Source organism: Gossypium hirsutum, chromosome A12 (assembly GCF_007990345.1).
Source record: "Gossypium hirsutum isolate 1008001.06 chromosome A12, Gossypium_hirsutum_v2.1, whole genome shotgun sequence".
Classification (NCBI taxonomy): Eukaryota; Viridiplantae; Streptophyta; class Magnoliopsida; order Malvales; family Malvaceae; genus Gossypium; species Gossypium hirsutum.
In genome coordinates this window covers 81,204,910-81,221,058 of record NC_053435.1, presented here as the reverse complement: position 1 = coordinate 81,221,058, position 16,149 = coordinate 81,204,910, and the positions used below count along the sequence as shown (strand labels likewise).

At 32.1% G+C, this 16,149-nt stretch overlaps 2 protein-coding genes across 3 annotated transcripts; both read left to right on the top strand.

Annotated features, from left to right (window-relative positions):
* The first annotated feature begins 558 nt into the window (after positions 1 to 558).
* LOC107948184 (chitinase domain-containing protein 1) lies at positions 559 to 4,101 on the top strand. Of its 2 annotated transcripts, none has more exons than XM_016882651.2 (8): positions 559 to 936; positions 1,009 to 1,082; positions 1,165 to 1,245; positions 1,327 to 1,411; positions 1,509 to 1,606; positions 1,721 to 1,808; positions 2,461 to 2,815; positions 3,599 to 4,101. In XM_016882651.2, the coding sequence occupies exons 1-8, from the start codon at positions 667 to 669 to the stop codon at positions 3,853 to 3,855; spliced, it is 1,308 nt and encodes a 435-aa protein (XP_016738140.1). In that variant the 5' UTR covers positions 559 to 666; the 3' UTR covers positions 3,856 to 4,101. The 2 variants fall into 2 exon arrangements, with proteins under 2 accessions (XP_016738140.1, XP_040938752.1); XM_041082818.1 differs by having other exon boundaries at positions 609 to 936; positions 3,270 to 3,647.
* Positions 4,102 to 6,534: 2,433 nt separating this feature from the next.
* LOC107948185 (rhodanese-like domain-containing protein 4, chloroplastic) lies at positions 6,535 to 10,887 on the top strand. Its single transcript, XM_016882653.2, has 8 exons — positions 6,535 to 7,437; positions 8,996 to 9,098; positions 9,175 to 9,255; positions 9,357 to 9,431; positions 9,599 to 9,673; positions 9,838 to 9,918; positions 10,191 to 10,379; positions 10,521 to 10,887. The coding sequence occupies exons 1-8, from the start codon at positions 6,830 to 6,832 to the stop codon at positions 10,566 to 10,568; spliced, it is 1,260 nt and encodes a 419-aa protein (XP_016738142.1). The 5' UTR covers positions 6,535 to 6,829; the 3' UTR covers positions 10,569 to 10,887.
* Positions 10,888 to 16,149: the final 5,262 nt, after the last annotated feature.

The following is a 16,149-nucleotide window of genomic DNA, read 5'->3' as shown; positions in this document are numbered from 1 at the left end:
TGACAATACAACCTATATCTATGAGGACAGAACTTCAATTGGTCAACTGGGTTACAGGAAGTATGAAACTAAGTAATACAAAAATGACGTGTGATGTCTTGAGAAGGATCAGAGCCGCCCCTTTTAAAACCCACAAACATTGAATCATACAACTCTTCTTTCTCTCCTCTTACACTATCAATTACCTTTCTTCCTCCTATCAAACTCTGATCCTACCAAGGGTTCTTAACTCTGATCATCTTTAATCACCTATGACTCTCTGTGTTGCAAACTCTTATAAGCTAATCAATTTGTTTTGTAACTTCAATTAACTGTAACAGGCATTATGTGTACATACCTTAGTCTCTGATGTCACAAGAACGTCAACCGAGACAACAACTTGGAAGCTGACAATGGAAAATCAAACACAGACCCCATCAAATAGAGACTAAATTCATAAGTTGAGTAAAGGACAGGGACTAATCATAGAATTCAACCCTTTTGTTCTCCACCTTCCACTGACTGGAATGCAAAATCATTAACTATGAAGGGTAAACTTGTCATATCGAACCAAGTTCAAAACGGCAAGTCGTTTTCCCTGTCAGTAAAAGCACTAACCTCTTTTGTTCTTCTTTGGCCGAAGTATTGACTTCCTCAGTGACTCGAAAACTGAGAGTAAAGAGAGAAATGGCGAGGAGGCGGGAGCGCCGGGGGGAACCGAGTCAGGACCGGCGCAAAGATCGAGTTGGACCAGCAACTCGAGAAGAAAAACTCAACGACTCAGATGCTTCGGAGCGTAAGCTTATCGGTATATTCATACTCTTCTTCATCATAATTCCGGCAGTATCTGTTCTCGTATACGTATACAAATACGGTTCAGGAACGAAACGTTTGGAACCGGTCATAACGGAGCGAGGACCCATCAAAACTGACATTAATTTCCAGGAGATCCTCACTGTAAGAACTATATTGAAATTTATATAATTTGAACTTATATTCATCAAAATTTGAAATTTTAAGTAATTTCAGGAGAATACGAACGTAGCTGGAAATGAATCGCAAAGAAATTATGATTATCCAGTATTGGCTTACATTACTCCATGGTAAGATCATCTCAATGTTGCTTTTAGTTTCCTAATTTTTTAACGAAAAAAAGTTATTTATTTGAAGTTAAAAGTTTTGTAGGAATTCGAAGGGATATGAAATGGCAAAGAGGTTTAATTCTAAGTTTACTCACTTATCACCTGTTTGGTATGATTTGAAAAGGTAAATCCAATTTTGAATTAACACTTTGAAGTTAGCACTTGTTTAAAATTTTTAAAATTGAAAAAAAAAAATCGTTGCCAGCCATGGAAACAGCTTGATTCTGGAAGGGAGACATAATGCTGATAAAGGATGGATATCAGAGCTTAGAATGAGGGGAAATGCTTTGGTAATATAAGTTTAATTTTTTATTTTTTAGGGATAATTTGTATGCCTGTTAGCAAAGTATTTTTCATTATCATGAAATATGTTTTTGATATATATAGATATTACCTAGAATAGTTTTGGAAGCATTTCCTACAGAGCTGCTTAAAAAGAAGAAACAAATGGATAAAGCTATTGACCTCATGGTAACTGAGTGCAAGTAAGCTCCGATTTCTTATTCCATGGTCTTTTGTTGGTATACAATGTTACTTAAGGCATTATGCAAATGTTTTCTAATGTTGTTTCTTGTGTGGATAATTTCCTTAATGAATAGAGAAATGGAGTATGATGGTATTGTGCTAGAGTCTTGGTCGAGATGGGCTGCATACGGTGTCTTGCATAATCCAGACTTGAGGAATATGGTAATGATCACCTCGGTTGATGTTTTGTATTTGTTAAAACTGTGTATTTCTGGTTCCCAAAGACATGGGGTTTAGACATGTATTGAAGTGGCATTTTGTGGACTATGCTGCATGAGCATGCCAAATCTATTACTATTTCCTGGACTCTTCGATTTTGCTATGCCAATTTTCTACCCGATACCTTGATTCCTTTTGTCGTTTTTCTTTTCGGGATCAAAGTCTCCTGATTTCTTATGTACTTCATTTATGTTTTTGGTTCAAAATCCTTTTAGCTCTTTATTAAGTTTGAGGTTCCAAAGCATTATGCTCAAGTTTGAGATTTTCTTATGCATTCTTTTGAGTTCAAAAGAATTGTGCTCCCCTTTTAGCTCTACATTAAGTTCATGGGAATGAAGCCTTGCTCAGTTTTCTATTGATGCTAGGCATTAGTGACATCTAAAATAGAAGTCCGATTACTAAAAGGAAACGAGTATGTGGAAAGCCTTGGATTTTCCTTTTTCTTACTTGACATCAAACCTTAAGGTTCATAGAATCATCAAGCATTCTTTTGTTCTGATCCGTGGCAACTCCTTGTCTGTAGCAATAGAAAATGAAATGGTCTATCATTTTTTATTTAGAGATTTGAAATATTTTTTGCTGTTTAAACACCTAGGCCCTCAAGTTTATAAAACAACTCGGACATGCACTGCATTCTGTGGCATCAACAAGGAATCCCAAGCAACAATTGCAGTTGGTATATGTTGTAGGTCCACCACATTCAGATGCGCTCCAGCAGCATGATTTTGGACCAGCTGATCTTCAGAGCTTGAGTGGTTCTGTGGATGGTTTTTCACTTATGACCTATGACTTCTCGGGTCCTAATAATCCTGGTCCAAATGCACCTCTCAACTGGATACGCTTTACCTTACGGCTGCTTCTTGGTTCCACGGGAAACAATGCTCAGAGATTGGCTCCAAAGATATTTCTTGGCATCAATTTTTATGGCAATGATTTTATCCTTTCAGAAGGTATTTCATTTTCTTCTCCCATATTTCTTAAGCTGATTTTGAACCCGCCTTCCGTTGTTTAGACCATCTGGACTATAATCATATCCCTAGGACCTAGTGATCTTAACAAATATGTGACCTTGATAATTGACTCATTAGCTAATCCTTCCATGATATCTTATAGGGTAAATTACATTCAAGGTCATTAAACTATAGTAAGTTTACGTATTAGTCACTTAATTCAAAAAGTTACAAAATGGTCAATGAATTATTCAAAAGTTTTCATTTAAGTCATTAGGCTGTTAAAATAATTGTTGTATGGCTTTCTCTGTTTGCACAACTTGCACCAATCGAAAGCTTTCCTTCCCCTTCTCCTCTACAATTTGATTTTTTTATGAAACAGTTTTGCATGTCATTAATTTGTGTACTAAAATCCAAATAGCTTTTTTCTCCAACATTTGATATTTATTGTCAGATTGACTTGGATCTAAGATATGTTCTTCTACTCGCCGATGGGTGCTGATTCACCATACCGGTCATCGAATTGTCGCTTGAAGCTCGTTAGCCGGACTTAAAAAGAAAAACTTAACAGCTCAGTGACTTAAATAAAAACTTTCGAAGAGTTCAATAACCATTTTTTAACTTTTTGAGGTTGAGTGACCAAAATGCAAAGTTATATAGTTTAGAAACTTTGGGTGTAGTTTACCCTATCATATAATATTAGTGATGTATTTTCAATGGCTTGTTGTAAGACGACCAAGTTCTGCATGTGACTTTATAGGCTTCTATTAAAACATTGAGCAGGTTCTGGTGGTGCTGGAGCTATCCTTGGTAGAGATTACCTCTCATTGTTGGAAAATCATAGGCCTCAACTACAATGGGAAAAGAACAGTGGAGAGCATTTTTTCGTATATTTCGATGATAACAATGTCAGACATGCGGTGTTCTACCCTTCGTTGATGTCGATTTACATGCGGCTAGAGGAAGCTCGATTCTGGGGAACTGGCATTTCGATATGGGAAATCGGACAAGGTTTGGATTACTTCTTTGATCTTCTATGATCATTCCACTTTTGTTGCAACACATCGTTCTGGTTTCATGCCATATGTGCTGAAATTAGAATTTTCCAGAAAATTCTTTTTTCTCCACTCTATTTTTTTGGTATTTGTCTATTTTGCACGGTTGCATCCACCATTTATTGTTTTCTCCAAGATATTTGAGTGTAATTTGATTTAGGTTTAAATTTGCCCCAGTCCTGTACTCTTCTTGAATTTTGAAATTTATGCCGTCAGCTTTTGATTCCTGTATTTTAGTTCTATTTGTTTGATTTAGAAATTAAAGTCCAATTGACAATTAATTAATAGTGTTATCAATTAGACTTTAATTTTTAAATTAGATATGGAGAGTGACTTAAGTTCATGATGAAATTAACAGCAGAGACATTAATTTTTCGAAAAGTACAGGAAGTGAGGTCATAACTAGACCTTGACCTTCGGCATTCAGCGGCGAATGCCATTTCAAAAGAAAATATGGTCGTTCTTGTATATCCATTTAGCTTTAGGGCTAGTTTGGCAATGCTTTTGAAAAGTACTTTTGAGAAGTGCTGTGGAAAAGTGCTTTTGAGAAGTGCTTTTGAAAAATTTGGTTTAAAATTTGAGTGTTTAGCATTGCTGTCAAAAAGTGCTTTTGAGAAATACAATGTCTATTTTAGACATGTTATTATCAAGTAATAAATATACATTTAAATAATATTTAAATTAGTTAATATTATTATATTTTAGTAAGAATATAAAAAAATATATTATAATTTCTTGTTAATATTTTAATATATGGAATATAAATTTTAAATATTTTTAAGCAATAAATATTAATTATTTATAAAATTTAATTAGAGTATATAAACTATATTTTAAATATTTAAATATAACTATTAAATATTTGTAATTAGTATTTTAAAAAATATTTTTTTATTTTTAATTAATGATTTTAACACATTTGTAATTAAGTACCAAGAAAAATAAAGAGAAGTACTCTATTATTGAAGGGGTGAAAAAGTAATTAAGCACTAAAAGTGCTTTTGGGAGAGGAAAAGTTAAAAATTTTAACTTCTCCGTTTCAGAAGTGATTTTGAAAAGCACTTCTAAAAAGTTAAAAATTTCAGCCAAAAGCAGCTGTTCTGCACAGTTTTTCTTCCAAAAGTGCTTTTGGAGCCAGAAGTGCTTTTGAAAAGAAATGCAAAACTGGCCTTTAGTCTTAGTGTCAGCCAAAAACCATAAATAAAAGGAATAAAGTAACATTTAATCCCTGAACTTTTAACTTTTTTTCATTTTGATCTCTGAAAATTTTTTGGTCCACATTAGTCATGGAATTTAACAGCTTTTTTCTATTTGGTCTCTGAGCATGGATTCCATTAAGTTACGGCGATGTGTTATTTTGATATTATGTCAGTTCATCACTGGATTTAAAAAAGATAAATTTTTAATAAAATTTCGTATTTTTAAAATTTTATATAAATTTTTTAAAATTTTCAAGACATGATATAATTTTAGAGTGTTATGTCATCATATCTTAATGGAATTTAAGTTTAGGGGTCAAATTAAAAAAGTTGTTAAATTTCAAGACTAATATGAATAAAAAAATTCAGGAATTAAATTGGAATATGTTGCCAAGTTTAACCCTAAAGAAAAAGTCCTTTCGTTAGCTTTCGTTATCTCCTTATCTGGGCCAGAAGGTGTGATTTTTCGTTTAAAGATCCAGATATAAAACAATGTTTTAAAGCTTCAACATCGAAATTGACTGATTATTGGACTTATTATCAACTTTGGGCCCACTTGTAATTGTTTGAACCGTAACTGGACAAATCAGACACAGACATAAAATCAATCTATGACCAGCCCATACATGAGTTTTTTTTGGGTTAATTGCATCATGTTCCTAAACTACTGTTTTAATTCTAAATTCGTCCATCAATTTTAAAATGTTTTAATTGTGTTTTCAAAGTTTCAGTATTATATTAATAAGATGTTTTTGTTAGCTTAGCTGAGAATTTAAGCATTAATTAGCGTTTTGGATATGATATAGAACATATTTAAAAAAAAAGGATTATTCTTTTATTATGCCGAATTTAAGTTATCTGTGTAGTTACGCGAGTGTTTATGATATGTTTTGATAAAAGTACCATAGAAGTCTCTGTATTAAAAGTTAAATTGTATTTTGTTCCTTTTACTCAAAAAATAGACAAGTCAGACTCTGTATATTAGGTTAAAGAGCAAACTAGTAATTTTTGTTAAAAATTTCATCCATTTCTACTGTTAAAAATTTGTGATTGGTAGAATAACTAGTTAGCATATGTACTTTATTTTGACGTACAAGGATCAATTTGCTCTTTTATATAATTTACATAGACTAATTTATCTATTTTTTGAATAAAGGGAGTAAAATGCAATTTACCAGTATGCTCATATTAAAGTTGCCGTTTAGAGATCAAACTAATGACTAGGTGGACAACAGGTTTTGAGTGGTATTAATATTGAGAACCCTAATTAGATGGTTTTATATGGTTTTAGATTGTTTTCGAAATTTAAGTATCAATATAAAAATTGAGTCATGGTTTGAGTATATCTGAAGAAATTAACCCCTTTTTTTTTCGTTGTTTAAAATGCGGAAATTTCATTTTTGTCCCCCTAACAAATCTCACATTGACATTGAAACCCTCACTAATGTACTAGTACAATTGTTGCAACAAATCCAATGTATTGCAGATGTACTATTGAGTTTCTCTACAAGAGAATTATCAACCACACAAATGGGATCAAAGACCAAAAATGTCCAAGCTAAAGGACACGATCAAAAAAGCTCCTTTGGTTTCACTTCCAATGTGTCATGCAATAAATGGTATCGATCTCATATTTCAGTCCACTCCAGTACCTTCCAGCACCCAAAGCTCACCAAAAAAAAAAAAACTCAACAAACCCTCCATTTTTGTCCATGGTTCAAGCTTTTCCACCATATCTTTGAGAACTATAAAATTATGCCATGAAGGTTCTCCACCCATCACGCTTTACACCACTCTCAGTTCTTTACAAACCCAAAAATTTCCCATCATCATCATCATCATCATCATCATCATTTGCTTCACCGCCCAAAGCTCCATCAGCTTTCATCAAGACCACACCGGCGGCTCTACATGGGGGTATAGTTCTATTATCTTCAGTCTTCCCTACTACTTTAGCTAAAGCTTTATCATACGACGAAGCACTACAGCAGACGACAACTAGCTTTTCCTCCGATGGGGTTCTTCATAGTGTCGTCAATTTCATATCCGATAACCCCACGGTCGTAGCCGGTGGTGCCGTTGCTTTGGCGGTTCCATTGATCTTGTCTCAGGTGTTGAAGGGTTCAAAACCATGGGGAATTGAAACCGCGAGGAGTGCGTATGGTAAGCTGGGTGAGGATCCTAATGCTCAGTTGCTGGATATCAGAGGACCCAAGGAGTTTAAAGATGTTGGCAGCCCTGATATAAAGGGTTTTGGGAAGAAACCTGTATCAATTGCCTTTAATGGTGAAGACAAGCTTGGGTTCTTGAAAAAACTGGATTTGAAATTCAAGGAACCGGAAAATACCACTTTGTTTATCATAGACAAGTAAGATTTTTAACCCCATGCCTTTGTATATGCATATACATATAAATATACACACATATATGACTTCCTAGCATTTTTTGCATGAATTATATTGCTAGAATTATAATTAGTTAAGAATCCACTGGTTATGCCATTGAGAGCTTATAGTGATTTGATTGGTGTTTTGTAATAATTAATTTGGTAAAAATATGTTACAGTCCAATTGTATTTTTTTTATTTACTTAAAAAATGAAAAATTAGTATGTTAGTTTGAATAACAATTTTTTTTTTAATTCATAAAACTGACATGATTAATAAAATAATTGAAATTTTTAACAAAAAAAATTAGATTGTTTTTTGATCTTATCCTGTAGATATTAATTTATTTTTTTTAATAAAGAGGACAAAATACAATCCGATACAGTATAAAAGGCCTCCATTATCGATTAATTTCTGCATATAATGATTCAGATGCTTTTTTTTTTCAATTGTCAATCAATATGATCGTATTTCGTTGTTTCTAAATCCAAGTATATGCTTATGACATTGCTGTAATTATAATTTGTTATGAACCCATCGTTTATCTCCATTGCTAATGCTCCAATTCACCTTGTTTATCGACAAGTAAGATTTTTAACCCTATGCATTTGTAATTTGTATATATATACACATATATATATAACTTCCTAGCGGTAAAAGTATCATCGAGACTTTTGTATTATTGGGAGTCGGATTGTATTTTGTCTCTTCTACTTCTACTCAAAAAATGTGTAAATTGGCCCTTTCATGTTAGATCAAAGAGCAAATTAGTCATTCTGTTAAAAATTAATACTTGTAAGTCGGTATACATGGTATGTCACATGTCACTATATGATAATTCTATTATCCACATTAGTTTTTAATAGTACAAATGGATGGAATTTTTAACAGAAAAAACCAATTTACTCATTTTTTGAGTAAAAGGATAAAATTTAATCTAACTCTTAGGCCTTCATCGTACTTTTACCACTTACAAGCATTTATGCGGTTGAGTTCTTAGGATCTTAAGTGGCCAGTTTTAGTGATTAATTCTGCTTTCAGTGATTTGATTGGTGTTTTGTAATGATTAATTTCTGCTTATAGTGATTCAGATGCATTGTTTCTGTAATTGTCAATCAATATGATCGTATTTCGTTGTTGCTAAATCCAATTATATGCTTATGACATTTCTATAATTATAATTAGTTAAGAATTCATTGTTTATCTCCATTGCTATTGCTTCAATTTCACCAAGGTGATGCCAATGAAGCCTTGGCTTGTTGATTAAGGCAGAGGCTCTGGGTATCCAATATCGAGTCCTGTGTGGGTCTCAGTTTCACCATGTACGTATGTTATTCGTAGGTTTTGTCCGGTTCTTTGTCCGCTATGTTTTGTATTGGTTGGGTTATACATTGTAGTAGGTTAGACATATATTCTTCCACCATCCATTCTGATTGATGATATCTCTATATCTGATACGAAATGGATTATACTATAAATGAACATGGTCTCTTGCCCTCTCTTAAATCCTAGTGTTGTTAAATTTGTGTTGAAAGCCCAGATTCAATGGGAACTCCGAGCTGGTCGCGGAATTGGTCACCGTGAACGGATTCAAAGCCGCATATGCAATAAAAGACGGCGCGGAAGGACCACAAGGATGGATGGTATTTACCGGTTCAAATCATTTTTTGTTCTTTAATCCTGAAATTGCATCCTATCACATTGATTGCAATTTTGCAGAATAGCGGTCTTCCATGGATACCACCGAAGAAAGGTCTCGACCTTAGCAACTTGACGGAAACATTAAGTGGTGCCTTCGGGGTATGCATATTCATTTCTTTTGTTTCGGCAACAACAACACGACGCATGAAATGTATGCATCTTTGTGGTTTTATCGTAACATTTTTTGCGATAATACACAGGATGAATCGGATGGCTTGTCTGTTACACTAGGGATCGCTGCAGCTACCGGATTAGGCTTATTAGCATTTTCAGAGGTATGGTTTTTGAACAATGTCCGTCATCAGTATGTTCGGAGCTACTTTAGAGGATAATGTCCTTGTATTTATGTCCAAAACTATGTTGCACACGAGTATTTAAAGAAAAATGAAAAGTCCGAGCAAATACGGTTTTTAACTCCCTAGTTTTCTCCCATCATCTTCAGATAGAAACAATACTTCAAGTTTTAGGCTCTGCTGCTATTATTCAGCTTCTAAGCAAGAAGCTTCTGTTTGCAGAGGTAAGTCGCCATGGCCTCCCATTCACTTGTTCGTTCTTTTTCATAAATTTGATTGAAAATCAAGTATTTTGTGGCTTTCTTTGAATGGACTACCGAAAGTTCTGGTCTTTTATACCAAAGGCCTAAACATAATGATTCAACTAACCTACTAGTATTTCTAACAGGACCGAAAGAAAACACTTCAACAAGTCGATGAATTCTTAAGCACAAAAGTGGCTCCGAACGAGCTTGTCGACGATATAAAGGTATCTGACCTCGATATATGCTTCATTTATCTGATAAGCAAGTTCGATTTCTCGACAAGTGAAACCTACTCTGGCTGTAGAGATAAATTACATCACTTAAACCTAAAACTACTTGTCTCTGAAATGCTATGTTGCTCGAACATGGATATAGTAGAAGGTCGACATGGTCATATCAAAAACACATGTCAGACGCGGGTATTTTAAAAAAAGCCTTGAAGAGTTGAAGCAACATAGCCAATTTCTCTTATATTTGGATTTGCCTTTGAATGCAGCAAATAGGGGTGGCCTTAATACCAACAACTACAACTAGTAAGGCTCTTCCGGCACCTACAGAGGCAAACCCAGAGCCTAAAAGCGAAGTATCAGCAGAAACGCCTACCCAAATTAATGCAGTACCTGAATCAGAATCCAAAGCGAAAGGAAGCTCAGGGACTCCGAGACCGCTTTCACCGTATCCTTCGGTAATGCCAGTTTTCAATTTACGCTTGATACTGTTGTAACATTAATGCTTTGTAATAGAAATGGTTGCTATCTTTCTTCGCCGTGGGAAAACATCAAACGGCTTAGGTTTTATCGGTTTTTCGATTTCTTTATGTTTGCAGTATCCCGATTTTAAGCCTCCGACGTCCCCTACTCCATCGCCGCCGTAGAGGTTCACGGTTTCAATGAACTCCGTGTGCGCTACTAAAGGAAAAACAACAACTGGAATCGGTCAGTCCTTAAAAGTTTTAAAGCTCTTCCTCAAAACCAAAACACCCATTGGTCTTTGCCTCAGTCATCTTGTTGCTGTCTTTTTTATTTTATTTTATTAGGTATCTTTGTATGATTTTATAGCAATTTCATAGCTTCTCTTTTAATATTTTCAGTTAACCTTTGGACAAATAGTATTTCCTTTTGCATGTATGTGGATGTTCTGAAATCAGGGGTGTTGAAATGGATTCGGTTAAAATGCATTAATCATTAATTAAACTGAATTTTACTTTTAATCAATAAGGTGGTTAAACTATTAATAAGTTTACATTTTGGTTATTTAAGTTCTAAAAAGTTATAAAATAGCTATTTGATTATTTGAAAGTTTTCATTTAAGTTATTATTGTCGTATGATCTTTTTTGTTTGCATTATTTTCACTAATTAAAAATTCGCTTTCTTTCTTTCTTTTTATTCATTTATTTATTTTTTTATCTTTTACAGTTAAGTTTTGTTCATGAAACAATTTTGAATATTACGAATTTATAAACTAAAATTTAAATAGCTTTCTTCTTCAAATTCTGACTTTAATCGTTAAATTGATTTGAATCTAGATTATATTTTTTTACTCATCGATGATTATTGATTAATTATATAAAAAATATATAATAACTCAGAAAAAGTAAAACATGAAAAAATGGTAATAATTATCAAATATTGAATTATAACATATTAAAATTTTAAAATAAATAAGAATTAAAACGATTGTTAGTTCTAACCAATAACCAAAAATAATATTCAAATATCAACTAATTTGATTGATTTTGTTAATTGAAATAAATTAACCAATAATGTAAATTTTGATTTTTTAATGATTGATTAAATAATCAAAAGAAATCGAATTTTGATTAGTTAATTCGATTAAAACCGAATAACAAATGCCCTAGTTGAAACTATATAATAACAATCAATAATTTAAATATCTATACTATATATTAAGGGATTGATTAAATTAGTATCACTTATTAACTGGGTCCCAACTCAGTTAGTAAATTATCAAAAGACTTATTTTTCTAGATTAAAAATGATAATTTTGAGGGTATTTATATCTTTTTATATTTAAATAAATCTAATAGAATAGATGCACAATCAAAATGATAGGATTTGAAAAAGTGATTGGAAAAAGTTCAAACCACGAAATAGACGAAAACATTAGTAGATGATTGGAAAAAGTAATAGTGAACTTTTTTCTCTAAATATTAGTGGAGTGAATTCAAATTTTGTAATCATCACTGTTAAAAGAGCTTTACTTAAATATCACATCCCATTTAAATCACAAAATAGACTCAGTACATTAGTGATTATATCATATCAATGGTATAATGCCACCCTTGCTTTGTTGCATGAGTTAATGGTACTATTTATTATAGGGTTGAAAAAAAAATATATCTCACAAATCGAATCAATGATATTTATACAATTTTATGTTTGCAAGTTGAAAGTCGATGTTACCGAAACTGTATTGAATTTTTTTATTATTAAAATTATGATATAATAATAAATATTTTATATTTAAATAACAAAAATAACACATAATTTTTTTAAAAAATGAGTTATTGATAATTTTTATTTACTTTAAATTTTATTTTTTAAAATTTTATCAAACAATATCAAATTTTATTAAACAAAAACTTTATTAAAACTCAAAGCTAATATAAAAAAATCTAAAATTGTTATGAATATCTTATTAAGTAAATGTTTATCATGATCGAGATAAAGTTTTGATATACTTTAAATTCTAATAGTTATTAGAATTATATCTCTATTTCTTTTATACTTCTTATGCTATAAATAGAGACTCTAATGAAGCATTGTAATCACCTATTTTGATCAATGAAGTACATTTTCTGTTGCTTTCATATTTTCTTTATTCTTTATTCTCCCCATCTCTCTTTATTTTATAATACGTTATCAGCACGATATTGTTTAAAGTGATAGTTCCTTTTATCGACAATCAAATTTATCCTCCATGATTTTCAATTTATTTGACGGCAAGATGCAAAGTTTTTACAGGAAATTTCTTTTATTTAATATTTCATATTTGATTATTATTTTTCATTCTTATTTCATTATATGTTGTCACTGTTTTGATTAACTTATTTTACTTCTTGTTCTTAAGGATGGTGAAAGATTTGATATCGTTATCCATATGATATCAAGAATATTTTCGAACAATCTCATACTTTCTAGTGATGACGATGATGTTAAAGATCTTCAGGTATATTTTACTATGTTTTATTTATTGTTTATTATAATTGGAGACTAATCATGACAACATGCATAGATAAATTTTGATTTGAAATCTCACGCATGTTTGCGATAGTAATTATGAAATAAAGAATCTATTGGGATGTTTATAAGTCTTTCCTACTAGATTTGTTGTATTCCTCGAAGTGAATGTAAACATAAAGAAAATAAAAGATATACTAATAGACCATTAAAAGCGGGAACATAGTAATAAATAAGAGAACAATGAGAGTTCTCAAGATAACTCTTTAAAGAGTAAAGATAACTTATGTTATCAATATGTGATATGAAATATTATTGGCCATGTCGTAACCATTTTTTTGAAAAAACGGGGATCGACTTGGATTTGAAAACTAAATAACGGGAGTCGCCACCAATCATCTTTGACGAGGTGTGATCGGGTCACCTTAAATTAATCATTTTAATAAAAGTTAAGATTTACTAAAACGATAATTTTTAGTCTACGAAAATCAGAAAATGAGTTCGGGAGTCGGTTACGCACGAGGAAGGGTTAGCACCCTCGATACGCCCAAAATTGGTACCTAGTTGATTAATTAGTGTCTTAGTGTCGAAGATTGAAAACTTGAAAGACTTTTGAAATACGATCCTTCTTTATGAAAATGCTCAAGTGTTAAAGACCTTCTCGTCTCAAAATATGAAATGTCACATCTAGTAAGTTAGGACACGACATCTTGAATTTTCGAGAACAAGCTTGCCTTTTATATGAAATTTGCATATTTTAATTTATTAAAAGGGTATTCGATTAGTTGGAATAAACGAGAGAAATCGAAACCCAGTAAGTTAGGGCACGTTTTTTCGAATTCTCAAACAACGAATATTGCCTTTATTTTAAAACAAATTCTTATTTCGAGGTGACAAAATGTCATACCTGGTAAGTTAGGGCACAACACTTCGTATCTCCGAGAATAAGCATTTTTCAAGACTCGCATAGCGATTTAAAAAAGTATTCTGTTATTTAGGTTAAATGAGAAAAATCGAAGCCCAGTAAGTTAGGGGACAATTATCTCGAATTACCAAATACGGAATATTTACTTTTTATGAAAGGATTATTTTTGTCGGATAAAGGATGATATAAAAAATACGAATAAATAAATAGAAAGAGAATATAATTTTAATGGTAATAAGAAGGAAAGTAATAACAATAGTGCAATAGTAATAAAGTAGTAAAAAACATAATAGTAAAAATATAATAAATAATAATAAAAGAAAATAATGAAATTAACTAATTTAATAATAAAGGTGTTAAATAACTAAGCTAGGGACTAAATTGAATTTAAAACAAGAATTCGGGGCCAATCCAGAAATAAATAAAGGAGGAAGGGACTGATTTGAAAGCGCGAATAACACACGGGGTCCAAAAATGAAATAATCCCCTCCCTCCCAAGTGACGTCATCCGAATAGGGGCCAAATTGAAAACGAGACAAATTTTAGGGCCATATTTAAAAAATAAAAACCTGATTGCAAAATATATAGAAAGCGGAAGGACCGCGCGCGCAATTAGACCCTTACACGAAAACGCGCTGATCTTGAGGCGGGTCGGAGCTGGGTCTCGGGTCAGGGTAGTTAAACGACGACGTTTTTGGGTCTTGGCCTGGGCACCAAAACGGTGCCGTTTTGGTAGGCTATAAAAGCCTAAAAACTTCTAAAAAAATTCATTTTAGCTGCTAAAGGGGAAAAAAAGGAGAGAGAGAGGGGAGAGGGAGATTCCCGGCCGAAGAGCCGGCCACCGTTGGGTCCTCGGTAAGATTTTTATTATTTTTTTTTGCATTATTTTTGCTATATTTATCTAGATATATGTCCTTTTTTAATAAAATATGGTTTAGTATGTTCAAATAAATTCGAAAGAAAACAAAAAGGGAAAAGAGATAAACCTTTGGCTTCTGTTTTCGATCTTTCTTGCTGCGGTTTTATGTTAATATTTGTAATATTCAATGGTGTTTTGATTTGCTGTTATTTTCCAATCTCTCTAAAAAAATTTACAAAGGTATAAAAGGCTTTATATAGCCGTGTACAAAATGTCTCTGTTCAACTACTTGTCATTCTTTTTAATTTTTTGCAGGTGCCACTTGAGGGCAGTGGACGTGACGGGGCAGTGCTGCAGCAGGCAGGAGGTGGCAGATGAACAAACGGCCTTAGGTGTGGCGCACCTAGGGTTTGTAGTTTCTGTTTGGTGTTTTTGTGTTTAGGGTTTTAGGTTGAGGTTAGGTTATTTGTTTTGGGTTGGGCTACTGTTGTTTGCGCATGGGGTATTTGGGAATTATTTGGGTTTGGGGTTAGGTTAAATTTGGGCCTTCTACAGGCCACATATGCGGCGTATACTCAAATATTTTGTTTCTGTTAATATTCTTTGGGGAAAGATTTGAAAATGTAGGAGTAAATTCTATCATTAAAGATAGAAAATATTTATCTTATTTGGTATTGAAACAAACAAATATTATTCCAATATTTGATAGTATAAAATTAGTTCAAAGCTCTAGAAGAGCTAATATATCACTATCTAAAAAGCACAAAATTTGTGATGGTTAATGCATTACTTTTAGAAGTTATTTGTAATGGATCTCATATTGAGATTGTGAATGAGGAAAATATTATATTTTATATGAATAAAAAAAAGGGGATTGAGTTATTAATGTATATTATTTATGATATTTTTTTGTCATTATCCCTATTAAAGGGTTGAAAGAAAAATATTTAACTGTGAAAGATCTACTCATAAGCAATAGAATATGATAATTCTATCTAAAGCTTATTATGGTTGGATGTATCTAAAGTTGCAAGTATTTTTAAAAAACATTCAGAATAAGTTCTCAATTAAAATTACGTGGTAAATATTACTAATGAGAACTTGCAAGAGAGAAAACTTATGTATGAAAAGTCATTAGTTATGTACCTGTTATACACATGAAAATTAAGATTCACTCTCAAAGTTTGCTATTAATATATTTTTGGGCATTTGAAGATTTTGGCATATTCCCTGAAGCGAATACTGCATATAATTATTTGGAAATTATATTTTTGACTTTGTAGCATTATAGACTTCATATTGATTTAGATATTTTCAGCAGTAAATGACATAATAGTACTTATATTGGATACAAATTAAAAGGAATGATAATAAAATTATTAATTTGTTACAATTTAGTACAATTGAAGCACATGTTAAAGTAAACCAGAAGTTTATTGATAGAAATGTGTTTACAACTTGGTGTGACCA